The sequence below is a fragment of the Gavialis gangeticus genome, unplaced genomic scaffold (assembly GCF_001723915.1).
Source record: "Gavialis gangeticus isolate Ggan-Ray unplaced genomic scaffold, GavGan_comp1, whole genome shotgun sequence".
NCBI lineage: Eukaryota > Metazoa > Chordata > Crocodylia > Gavialidae > Gavialis > Gavialis gangeticus.
The window spans coordinates 21,682,917-21,695,012 of record NW_017729003.1 but is presented as its reverse complement, the minus strand read 5'-3'; the positions used below and the strand labels follow the sequence as shown (position 1 = coordinate 21,695,012).

The 12,096-nt window shown below is 37.6% G+C and overlaps 1 protein-coding gene across 3 annotated transcripts in view; it reads left to right on the top strand.

The window, feature by feature from the left end:
- ARID5B (AT-rich interaction domain 5B) overlaps nucleotides 1-12,096 on the top strand; it is a 233,704-nt gene that overhangs the window by 144,557 nt on the left and 77,051 nt on the right. For 2 of the 3 annotated variants that reach the window (XM_019507895.1, XM_019507896.1), the window contains exon 5: nucleotides 5,714-5,826. In XM_019507895.1, coding sequence (XP_019363440.1) covers nucleotides 5,714-5,826 — 113 coding nt within the window. Of the gene's footprint in view, nucleotides 1-4,255; nucleotides 4,375-5,713; nucleotides 5,827-12,096 lie in introns of those variants that run through there. The other variant, XM_019507897.1, reaches the window with a different exon arrangement.

Below are 12,096 nucleotides of genomic sequence, written 5' to 3'. Positions count from 1 at the left end.
CCACACTAGGGCTGGGGTCAGGACACCCCAAAATGCAGCGCCCTCTCCAGTGCCAGGAACCCCCCCCACTACTGGGGGCTCCCATGAGGCCTCCTCCAACCCCTACAGCCTCACCTGGTCCTCTGGTGTAATACAACAGCCAAAACCATAAGCCAATCAGCTGTAACACAAAAACCCAACTCAACCTCTGGCCTCCTGGCTTAAACGTAAACCCTAAGCCCTCTGGCTCATCCTTATTTCCATCCCTGCCAGGGCTCCTCTGCCTGGTATCCTCATCCAGTTGCAAGGCTTCCCAACTCTGCCTACTCCTAGCAGAGCTCTCTCTTTCACAGCTTCCAGAAGGGAACTGCTTCCCTGGCCTCAGCCTGGACTACATTTATATAGCTCAGGCCCTGCCCCCTTCTGGTCAGCTGACCTCTAGGGTTGCCCAGGCAACCCACACCTGTCCTTCTTTAGGAGCAGGGCACTTCAATGCCCTGCGACAGTGCCATTTTGCATATGTGATTCTCACTGGGCACGTGAACACGAGATGCTACTGTGCATTTATTTAGTACTTGCTGTATAAATGCACAATGACTAGAGTTACTGCTCAGAAGCACCAGCGAATGCATTTTAAATGATGCTACTGCGCAGTAGTGTCTCAGCACATTTTTGCCACGCAACACTACTGTGCAGTAGTATCAGGCTACTATGCAATCTACATCTTGAGTAGACATGCCTACTGTGATGCTTTTTTCCATACATCAGCCCCTTTATCTTTCTTTGCACACAGAAAATATGTTTCCATATCTGACCAGATCCCTATAACTAAATTTCCCTGAGAATTCACAGCTGAGCAGGCAATAAAATGTTTTCCAGAATAGGAAGCGTTATTAAGATATGGTTGTCATTGTGGCTTGTGTAACTGTTGATGTTCATGACATTTCCATTTCACACACGTTCACCTAATCAAGAACACAGAACTTTACCACCAGGCAGTAATAGCTGAAAAACAAACTTCATATGGTAAACATAGCATTTTCTAATCAGTTAGGCAGGTTTCAGTTTTCTTTTCTTTCTTTTTTTTAACAACTATTTTGCATTTGAATCTTTCTCCATCTTCACCTTCCTGATTTCTGTATTCATGGTTCAGTCTCCTTCCATAGAAGTAACCAGTATCACTAAAGCCATTATTATGACTCTATTCCAAGACCATCTAAGAAGAGTGGGAATGTATGAGGAAGATTAATGGTAAAACAACAGACAGTGTCTTCACTCAAAAAAATAAAGTAATTGTCACAGTCTCATGGTAGAGTCTTCACCCAAAAAAAGAAAACTACCATAACCCAGTGAGGAAAGAGGTCCCCTACATCTCAGTTAATTAGCAGCATGAAAGATAATGGATCCAAGGGCCTTTTTACTAGTCTTTTACACAAAGGCATAACTGCCCGGTTCTGTGCCCTCAGTGGTGGCAGTGCAAATCCAGGGACAGCAACCAGAGGTTTGCAGCTGCAGGGGGACCTCCTTTTTTGTACATGTGTTGAGTGGTCAAAAAGCCACACACTTTTTGGTTGCAAAAAGGGAAGTGGCATCTCCCCCCAACAGCAGTGAGCCTCCAGCCTCTGCTTGTGCACTGGGTGTCACCACTGCTCTACCACCCAACCCCTGCTGCCAGAGTTAAAGCTGCTGCAGGGATGGTGCAAGGTGCAGAGGGGAGTGAGAGGGATGGAAAAGTGAGATGCCCCTTCAGCTCCATTCTGACCTGACCCCCCACTTAAGTGATGACCCCCCTCCCCTCCTAGGCAGTGCCCAGGCCTTGTGTCCCACTCATCATTACTCTATTGCCTTTACTTCAGCTGTTGCCCATTAGCAAACTAGAAATTAGCCCAAACTTACATTTTACAGCTGGGTGTGTTTTATCAGGTCATACCTGAAATGTTTGACAGAACTCAGCTGGTGAAGTAGCATTCTTCAATGCAAACTTTTCCTGTTCTATTTCAGATTGCTATCTGAACAATTTTAACTGTGAAGATAACTTTATTTACATTTACGTGTGAATATTTACATCTATCTATATGAATGCCTTGTGCCTATATGACCACACTTAACAGGCTGTTAATCTTGAAATAAACTTTAATCCTCATGACCCAGGTCCTGATTTGGTCAGATAATTATGTCCCTAACTCTTAAGCACAAGTTGTCCTATTACCTTTAATGTGACTATTCACATGCTTACAGTTCACTTAATTTGCTGAATCATGATCTAGATTAGTCTGTTTGCACCACTCAGATGGTACACAGGTCTTTTGCAAGTTCCTTTGCACAGCTTTCAACCTTAGGAGCAGAGAACATGGTGCTTTGGAATCGTTTCCAGTCAGGTAGTGATGATGACTTACAGATGGAGACTAGACTGACATGGAATACATTTCACTTGTGATTCCAAGTGTGCAAATGTTAAAGATCTTATTTAAAGATCTTCACAGAGCTTCCAAATATCAAAAAAATCTCATCTTGATACTGGGATGTATATAGTAAAGTTTTGGCCTTGGGGTCTTTTTTCCGGGTTCAACAGAATGTGCTTTTGGTGGTGCACACTATACTATTTCCACCTGCAGTTCAGTAGCTGAATTTTTCCTCCTTTCTCTTAAATACTTGAGGAGAAAGAACATTGAGTTAGTGGGTGTAACAGAATGTGTTATCAAATGTTGAGGGGGAAAAAAAAAAAAAAAAGAGGAAGACTGGTAGCATGTCCAGCTTCTCAGGTTCCTTTGCAGACATACTGATTATGAAAAGACAAATAAGCATCAGCATTTTTTTCTACAGGTCTTTGTTCAAGTTTTTACTTAAATTTGCTTTATCCACATTGTCCTTCTGGGAATGGTCAAGTTATCAGGCCAAACTAATCCAGCAGTTCACAGAAAATGACTTTTTCATTGGCTTGCAAGAATTCATGACAAGGGTTCTTGTCTTGGAAAAGAAAAAATATTACATAACTTATCAGATCAATCAACAAGTCAGTACATTTTGAGTATCCAGTGTTCTTACGAAACTGTTCATGATCAATCTGTAAAGTATTTCAAAATTACAATAACCGTCATTATGAATAAGAAATTCAAGGACACTGCAATTTGCTTATGAATATGTCAGGTGTATATTTAATATTAAACATTAAATCAGGTGCATGATTTGTTATAAATTATTTGCTCATCACTAGCAAATACCACAACTCAGAGCACAAAATGGATATAGTTGAAAATATAAATAGTCTTAGAACAATACCCTTATTTGTAATGGTTTGGAGAGCAAAATATTAATGGCTGTTTCATGTGTGAGTGGAAATATTTCAAAAGTTTTCTTTTATGGAGTGGATATTAGAGGCAAGTGCCTTCTACTAAGCTAGTCTCAGTGAAAGGGTTTATCATTTGTCAGTATTATATAATTTTTAAAACTAATTGTGTATCCTATTTGAATTGGATGTAAAGTGCTCCTATGTCATATGGGGGGCAGTCCTAGACTGTTCTGGAAAGAGCTGTTTTCAGCTGTAACTCCTTAGCAACTGAAAGAATGCAGAAAGCCTGATTTCATAATGGTTTTGTGCCAATTCTGCCATCTATTGCTCCAAATCAAACAGTATTTATATGCAAGTTCAATATACCTGGAATTTAGTAACAAATGCCCTTTTTGCTTTTAAAGCTTTTAGCTAAACATAGGAGTGCTTTCTAGTGTGATACAAAGTACAATACCAAAACTCAGGATAACAAGTATCGAGACTTGAACTAGTTTTACACATTTCTTTCCTAAAAAGTAATACAAGTTAAAGAACATAAAAGCCAATTTCATCACTGTTAATCTAAAGACTCCAGTAGACATACAGAAGAGATGAATTTGGCTCAGAAATTCTATGGTAGTCATTACCATTTTTGTGTGTGGGCCAGGCTGTGATAAATTATGGAAACATTTTCATTTTACACTGTATCTTTTTTTTTTCTTTTAGCAAGAACACCTTGGCTCCAGGCTAGGATTTGTGAAACTCAATGTTGCATCCAAATAACGTGTAAGGGGTCAGAATCAACAAAAACAATTAAGATGAAACCACAAGCTACATTTATAAATAAAGTAGGATAGTGTGGCAGTAGCTGGCAGTCTGGCAGCAAAAGCTCAAGTCCTAAGAGCGCATCCCACACTCTGTGCTAGTCACTCATCTATGTTTATATGAGTAATAGAGCAGCTGGGGGAGGGGATTTGTAAGCACAGAGCAAATACTCTTAGTGCTCATTTTGTGTAAGACTGACATCCACACCAAGTCGAGACTTCCAGGGATGTAGAGTGCAGTCACATGCTGTAGCATTCATGAGTACAGATATAAATCAGGCAGATGTTTGTCGACTGGAATGGGTAATAATTTCTTTATCTCTTTGTTTGATTTTGCATGTTAGCCTCAAAAGACAATTTCAGAATTGCTTTCTGTAGTACATTCCTACAAACAGAATGTGCATCAGTGGATTTTTTTTTTCAGTGTGTCAGTGCTATAACAGAAATTGAAGGGTTTTAGACTTTTGGTTTTAAAACTACAGCTGCTATTTTTTTCTAAACAGACCAAAAATGCCACTGTTATTCAAAGTATAAAATCAAATTAGCACCCTTTATTGTGTTTGCAAACTAATTAAAATGTAAAATGTCCTGAAACCACTGCCTTACTGTGTGACAAATGTAAGATTAGAAGCAATTAGAAGGCACTCAAGAGGTTTGTGGTGTTCAGATTTCTGACATTGTTCTAGTCATCCCTTGAAGTAATGAAAACAATGGTTACCTAGAAATTAAATGTTTAAAGCAAATTATCTTCTTCAGTATAGTCATTAGTTAATGATTGTTTATTATTTTTAATGTTGTAGTAGTATGAGGCTGATTTTGATCTGAAAGCATATGCAGGGCACTTAATATTGAACAAATCATCTGCTTAACCTTATATTTCTATGTGTGAGTCATAATTGGTATTGTGATATAATTATTGAAGGAGGCTTTTGATTTCCATCCCTCCCCCCTTTCGTGACCCATATACTAGTTTTCTAAATATAGCTCAGAATGGTTAGGATTTATTTGGTATGGTATTTCAGAGCTATCTTATCAAAACATCTTAAGTACCCGATAAAACTGTATTTAGATGGATTGTATCTAGTTAGTATGCATTATGAAACATCAGTCAATGATTCTGATACTTTTTTACTTCTAGAAATATTTGGTATTGACATTTAATAAAAGAACTTTGGTAGGAATGTCATTGTATATTAAAACTGCTTAAAGTTGTAAGGAATGTTAATACTTCAAAACTTCTGAAAGCAAATGTTTTCCAAAGTTTTTTTTTAAATCTTTCAGATAAAAAAAACAAGTACATTGTTCTAAGTAATGTCAAGTTTTCTATCAATATGCTGTTTTGTTCTTTTTTGCACTAGGAAGATACAAATGTACTTTCAGTGTCCTTTGGAGCCCTGTGCTTGACTTTCTGTTAATTAGATATGTAAAAGTAGAATACCTTAGCCTTAGGGGATATGATATAGAGAAGTATAGTATATCAAGATATAACCCTTGGGGGATGAGAACTTCATAATGAGCATTTGCTACAGACAGATGTGTACATTTCTGTGACTGATTGTTTTGGAATGATTTATTATACTTTCAGCTGTTAAAAGTCCATGTATAAGAAAATGTGCTCAAATTGTTCTCCATTAATTTTCAGCACCAAATCTTAAAGGCAGACCACGCAAAAAGAAGCCATGCCCACAGAGAAGAGATTCATTAAATGGCGTTAAGGATTCCAACAATAATTCTGAAAGCAAAGCTGTTGCCAAGGTAAATCACTTAGTAATATTCCTTTCACTACACTCTTGTCTTTAGAGACAGTTCTGCCTTTGTTTCCCAGCATACAGTTTCAAATTTAGAGTATAACTTTTTAATGTAAACAAATGAAGAATCTTTTCTGTAGTTCTGTTTTTTTCACTTTAGACTGTTAGAAGTTACCAACAACCATATTCACATAAAACCTGAGGTTATGGGCTTGTTTGGAAAATGGCAGTGATTAAGCTTTTATGTCATCTAGTGGCATCTAGTTTTTATATTCTATGACACACAAACATAGTTTAAGACAGTGCCTTCATATTAAAAATAAACCGGTAGAGCCATTCTCAGTGTTACAATGTGCTTCTAAATATAAGTCTGAAGATAAACATAATATGAAATGAGAACTGCCTCTAAATAATGGTTTCACAAGAAGCACAAAAAGTATGGTTTAATGCTGTGACTTATAAGAAAGACGTGTAAGGAAACTCAGAGTAAAAACTAAAAAAAATTGGACTGGATCTTAATACATACCCTAGACATTTCAGGGGTCTTTGAGCAGTGCCTCTTCTGATATAGTGTATGTGCTGCAGTACTTAGCTACATAGTGTGAAAGAAGGTTGGGTTGTCAGTTTGTATTTTTAGACCTCTCTTAGCCTTCTGTGGGTTTGAGTCCATTTCTTGAAATTATTTTAAAATGAGCTTTCTGAAGTGGAATTTACTTTCCATTTTGTATGTTGTGCATGTGTTTGAAATAGGAATGTTCTTTTCTCTTTTAAAAAAAATAATTTACAGTAATGAATCCTTCAGGACATTAATAGAAAGTTTAATCTGAAAGCAAATTGTCAGGCCAAGGTGTAAGATACAAAGATAGAAAACTAGGGGGAGAGAGAGAGAGAGAGAGTCACAGGCTCTTATCTATTATAAATTTCTGTCATAGTGATAGTTGTATGCATTGACCAAACATTTTACATAGATTTAACCAACTCCTCAAGTTGACTATTTCAGCAAATTCTAGGGATGTGCTTCTGAAAAGAAATATCATTGTTGTGAATAACCCTTTGGGAAATACAGTGAACCTCTTTAGATCAATCCAAGTTTTTCTTGTTTTGCACGTGAACGTGCTATGGAGATGGAGGTTAAAGAGGTTAGGTGGAAGTGTCAAGTTCCCGGTTTCTCATATGAGGACTCCAGCATTTCAGATATGCTAAAATTGGCACATGCATTAATGGAAACAAAAAACCTCAGAAATTAATGATGAAATTTTGTCCTTAAGTCAATGTGACTCTCATTTATGTGTACTTAGTGCTCAGTGGGCATCTACAATATTGTCTGCTGATCTTCTTCTTATACAACTGTTGCTAAAAGATGCTGAATCCTGGCATGTTAACTTTCAGGTTCCTGCAAGGTATTACAAAATTTGTCATAATTTTGTAACTAGAGCATGTAAGAATATTCAAAGTCTGCAAGATACAAATATTTCAAATGGACGGAATTCCCTGTTTTCCAAGTTAAAGCACTGTACATAAGCACACTAGATTAGTGTAACATACAGGTAGTTATGATCTATGTAGTACATGTAAATAGTGTTCAAACCCCACTTTGTTATCACAGCTTATTGTCTATACTAGCTGTGTTTGTTTTGGGTGCTCTTACTAGTCAAATGTTAGAACGTTCCTAAAATTTGGCCTATTTATCTAGTCATACTGTGTTCATCATTATGCAGACATTAATAATATTAATTATCTAGGCTGGTTTAATTTAATTATAAATAATAAAAGTGTTCATGATATAAGGTATGATGTGCACACCTTACTAATGCATGAAGTCCCACTGACTGATATAGGACTTCATATGATTTAGGGTTGCAGGACTGAGTGAATATTTTATTTAGCACCAGAGGAGACACCAAGCATATAAGAATCATTCAAACACAAGGTGACTGTACTTTATGCTGCTTGAGTCCCACCTAAATGTTGTCTGGTTTTTCTGTGGAGAGGACTGAGATATACATAGTCTCTCCACATTATTGTGGATATTTGGGCTGCATGGATTTCAGATATAGTTCTGTGTTGGGCTTCCCTTCTTCCCATTCTGTCCTTGACCTACTCTTGACAGCAGTGAATGTCAGATCACTCTAAACCAATGCTTAAAATGGTTTAACTGATAATGTAGACGAATCAAAACCATAGGAGTGCTTTAGTCACTCCTATATATATTTTGTCAACTGGTTTTGCCCTCTCGGCATTTTCGTCTAACTAGTGTGCCATTTTCAGTACCCAGTCATGGCATTCCATTGCTGACAACCCTAATTAACAATAGGCTAGTTTCCAAGTGAAGACTGCTTGATTGGTAGAGGCAGAATGGTCTGTCAGCTGTCTTGTTACTGAAGTCCTAGAGGTGAGGTGAGGTTCAAATGGAGGCATATGGAAAAAGGGTTGAGGTTTTGAACACTGTTGTTTTGATCCTGTCAGGATTATGTACAAAACCAACACAGATTGTGAAATAATAATCACTAGCTATATTTGAAGTTCTTTGCTGTCAATCAGCAACTAAAAAACATTGTAAGCCATTATGGTTCTAGTTTTCATGAAGCTTGTTTGTGGACTCTTACTATTACTTGACACACAAAGGCATTTGAGTTGGTTTCAGTATTTCTGAATAAATTCCAGTTCAGGAAGCCTTTTAAAAATGCCCTGTTACCATCCTAGTACTTGAATGTGTTGCATGGGGAATGTGCCACCTGTGTGTCTACACTGGTTTTTGAGCTCTCTGCCAGCTATTGTGGCCCCTTTATACCATATGGAATATATACGAAGGGCGAGATATTATCCTGGGTTGGGAATCATAGAAATGAACTGGGAGGGACCTCAAGAGGTAACCTAATACAGACCCCTTCACTGAAGTAGCATCAAGTATGCAAGAAAAAAATATCACACTTTCTTTTATATGAACAGTGGCCTATGAAATCCTGAGGCTCTAACACTTCCTATGTCACCCCTACTAGGCTGATTTACATGACTTCCAGGTTATGTAAACCACACCTCAGCTAAAGCTGCACTTCTGCTTTTTTCCGGCCTTTTCCCACCAAATAAGTTCCCATTCAAAGAATCTAAAAATGGGTCATAAGACTTGTTAAAGTACTCTGATCTACAAGTTCTAAGAGGAGAAGTGATTTGCTGGTTAAACATGGAAATTGTTCCCTAAATTAATGTACTTATTATGTCTCCTAGTGAAAATACTAAAATAACTATTTTGCTTCATGTATATGGCAAGGGCTTGGATATTAATTTAAGTTACTGGCATATGCTCTTCCAAAGGCAGCAGGTGGCCTGGCATATTCTCAGACCTGAAGATTTGTACTTGGAACCTCCAACATTATCTGATTAAAACTTTTAATACAGTTCTTTTGGGAACCATCAAATATAAAATGGTTTCCAGTAAAAGAAAAAGTTATATATAAAAATATATGGTCCCCTGTGGTCAATATTTGAGACATCACCCTTCACTTGCTATGAATGACAGTGCCAGTACTAAATATGCATAAATAGGTATTTTTCATTGTTAACATAGATAAACATCCCCATTCCTTACATTTAGCTTCTTTTTACTTAGCTTTGCCATTTTTTAATTATTGTCAATTTCGTAGTTGGGCACTTTATGATTAGGTTGGGATTCCCAAAGTGGCCCATGTGAGTCAGGAGCCCAGGAGCTGTTGGCAGTTCCTTTGAAAATCTTTACTGATAAATGAATGAGCAAGGGAGATGTTTAGAGTTCTCTTGAATATACTCCAAACGGTTAAATGAATTTCCCAGGTCCGGCCATTATCAGTGCATGCAACTGACTGACTATTAGATGGTTTCATAGTTTAAAAATCATGAAAGCACTATTGAGCAGAATGTTATAGAGGAAGTGGCCAAGCAGGCCTCAATCCAGTGTTTAGAGCACTTTCCAAGTCCTTATGCCCTCTTGGAAGTAAAAGGAAAAGAAAAAAAAGCCAGAACTATGCAAGCTAAAACTGAGCTGGGTGTAAGATTGTATTTACAGAGATAAGACCTCTGGGTCAGTTTCTGGTCTCATTTATAACAATATGCAAAAACTCCACTGACTTTAGTAGAATTATGCTGGATTTACATTGGTACTAACAAGAACAGAATTTGGGCCTCTGAATCTTACTCATTCACTTGTATCAGTATTCTTTCATATTGCCTGTCACATGGTAGGGACAGTACAGAGATGAAGCTTGTACCTTGAACACTGAAAGAATGAAACTCTGAAAATGTCATCAGAGGCTAATTTAATAAACCACTAGGCCAGGTCCTTCCTTGCCCTTTTTTTGGCTACTGTGAGTTTAGCAGGTGCTTTAACCTCTTCAGAATGTACAAGGGAGAGAGGGAAACTGGGATTCATCACTTGTAATATTTTTTGTTTGTTTGTCTTTTTTCTTTATGTTCTCTTGCCTGCTCTGTACAGAATAACTCCCTTCCTCATTAACTGATTTGTATGTATACTTAATTTTGTATCATCCTCTGTTAAAAATTAAATGTATTAAAAATGGACAGAGCGCCTTTTTTTCTAGCATATGTGGTTTAAAAATGAGAAATTGTTCCCAAGCTGAAAGAGTCCGCTCCAAATTTTAGCCTGCAACAGATTTATGACTCAAATTAAAAACCCTAGAAATTATTGAAATGATGGGTTCATATTGGAAACTTTATCACCGCCTTCTGTATAGCATTGAACATAATGATAATGCAATATAAAACTTTATAAGGGGAAGCCTTTAAATAATTTGCTCAGGACCCAGAGTAAAAAAAAAAAAGAATAAAGCCCTAAAGCCCTAAATCTAAATAAATAAATAAATAAAAACCTATTGCAATGGAAAGGATTTCTGCAAAGTCAATAGAAAGGTTTGTTTTAGTTTCACTGGGGTTTGGATGAAGCCCTTTATCTTCATAGGAATTTCATCAGTAAATGTAAATGTAAATAGAACTAAAAGACTAAACATACGTGGTACTATTCCTTGAGAACGTCTGGCAAGAAACTATCTAGAAAAAATACATGAAAATTTGTGAAGGGATAGGTGATGAAGACAAATCATAAAAGAAGATGCATTTGTTATCTTGGATGCCTCTCTCTTGCAGAATCTCAAAAAAAGGCTATTTCCTATGGTTTTCACACGGGGAATTTTTTACGGAGATGGGCAGCATATTGGGAATGGCCAGCACTTTCTCTTTCTATTCTTCAAGTCCAGATTTTTCTTTCTTCCATATAAGAATGGAGCATCCAGCCCTAACTCATTGATTTTTACAGTGTTAAAACATCAGAAAAAGGACCTCCCTCTGTCCTCTTAAACACAGAAGATTTTTTAAGATAACTTCATTTGAAATAAGTAAAATACATCCTGGCTTGTCTCTTCTCTTGGATATTTGCTCTTTGGCTTCAAAGAACTTACTTTCAAAATGTAAACAAGAATGTATAACATGCCCATTTCACAGGTGGGAAAACTGAGTAACCACAATCAGGGGTATAGAATGAGTCACTGCTAGGCACAATGATTAAACCCCAAGAGTTCTTGATTCCTAGTGCAGCATTTGTACTACGGGCCCATTGTTTTTCCCTATAGACATTGAAATAAAATATTGTGTACTATGAGAGTCTTTCCTCCCTTTTTTCAGCATGCAGAAGTTTTGCAGTTTGGTTGTGAAACCATTGGAAAGACTCTTATAGTACATACGAGTGTTGAGAGAACAGTGTGTATCCAAAATATATCATGCAACCATCTGACCCTCATCTAGACTGAGTACTTCTTATTGCTAGTGTTCACTGAAAATGTATTGATCACACATTATAAAATAGCATGGTTAGCCAGCTTTTAAAAGCAGTTTTTAATGTTCTTGTATGCTTATTATTTTTATACATGAACTACTGAAGGTTTGAAATTTAATTTGACTAAATGTGGGAATGGGGCTATCTGCAGAAGGACTGTAGGGTTAGATCTCTTAGTTTCTATTGTTTTGAATGCTGAAGAGAACTATCATGGTTCCAGTCTTTCCCTTTTTTATTGGGGCCACTGGGGCTGAGGGGTGTCAGGCTCTGGGTGGCAGGTGGAGCCACCCCAGCCCCCAGACAGAGTGCGGTACCCTGCCAAGCCGTGTGGTACCTGCACCATGCGGCAGGTGCTGCACAGGTGCCAGGCGGTGAAGGGGGTGATCCCCACTGCCCTGTGCTGCACTGGGGGACTCTGCCACAAGCCCTCAGAGGCCCTGATCCCTGCAGCCTTTTTTT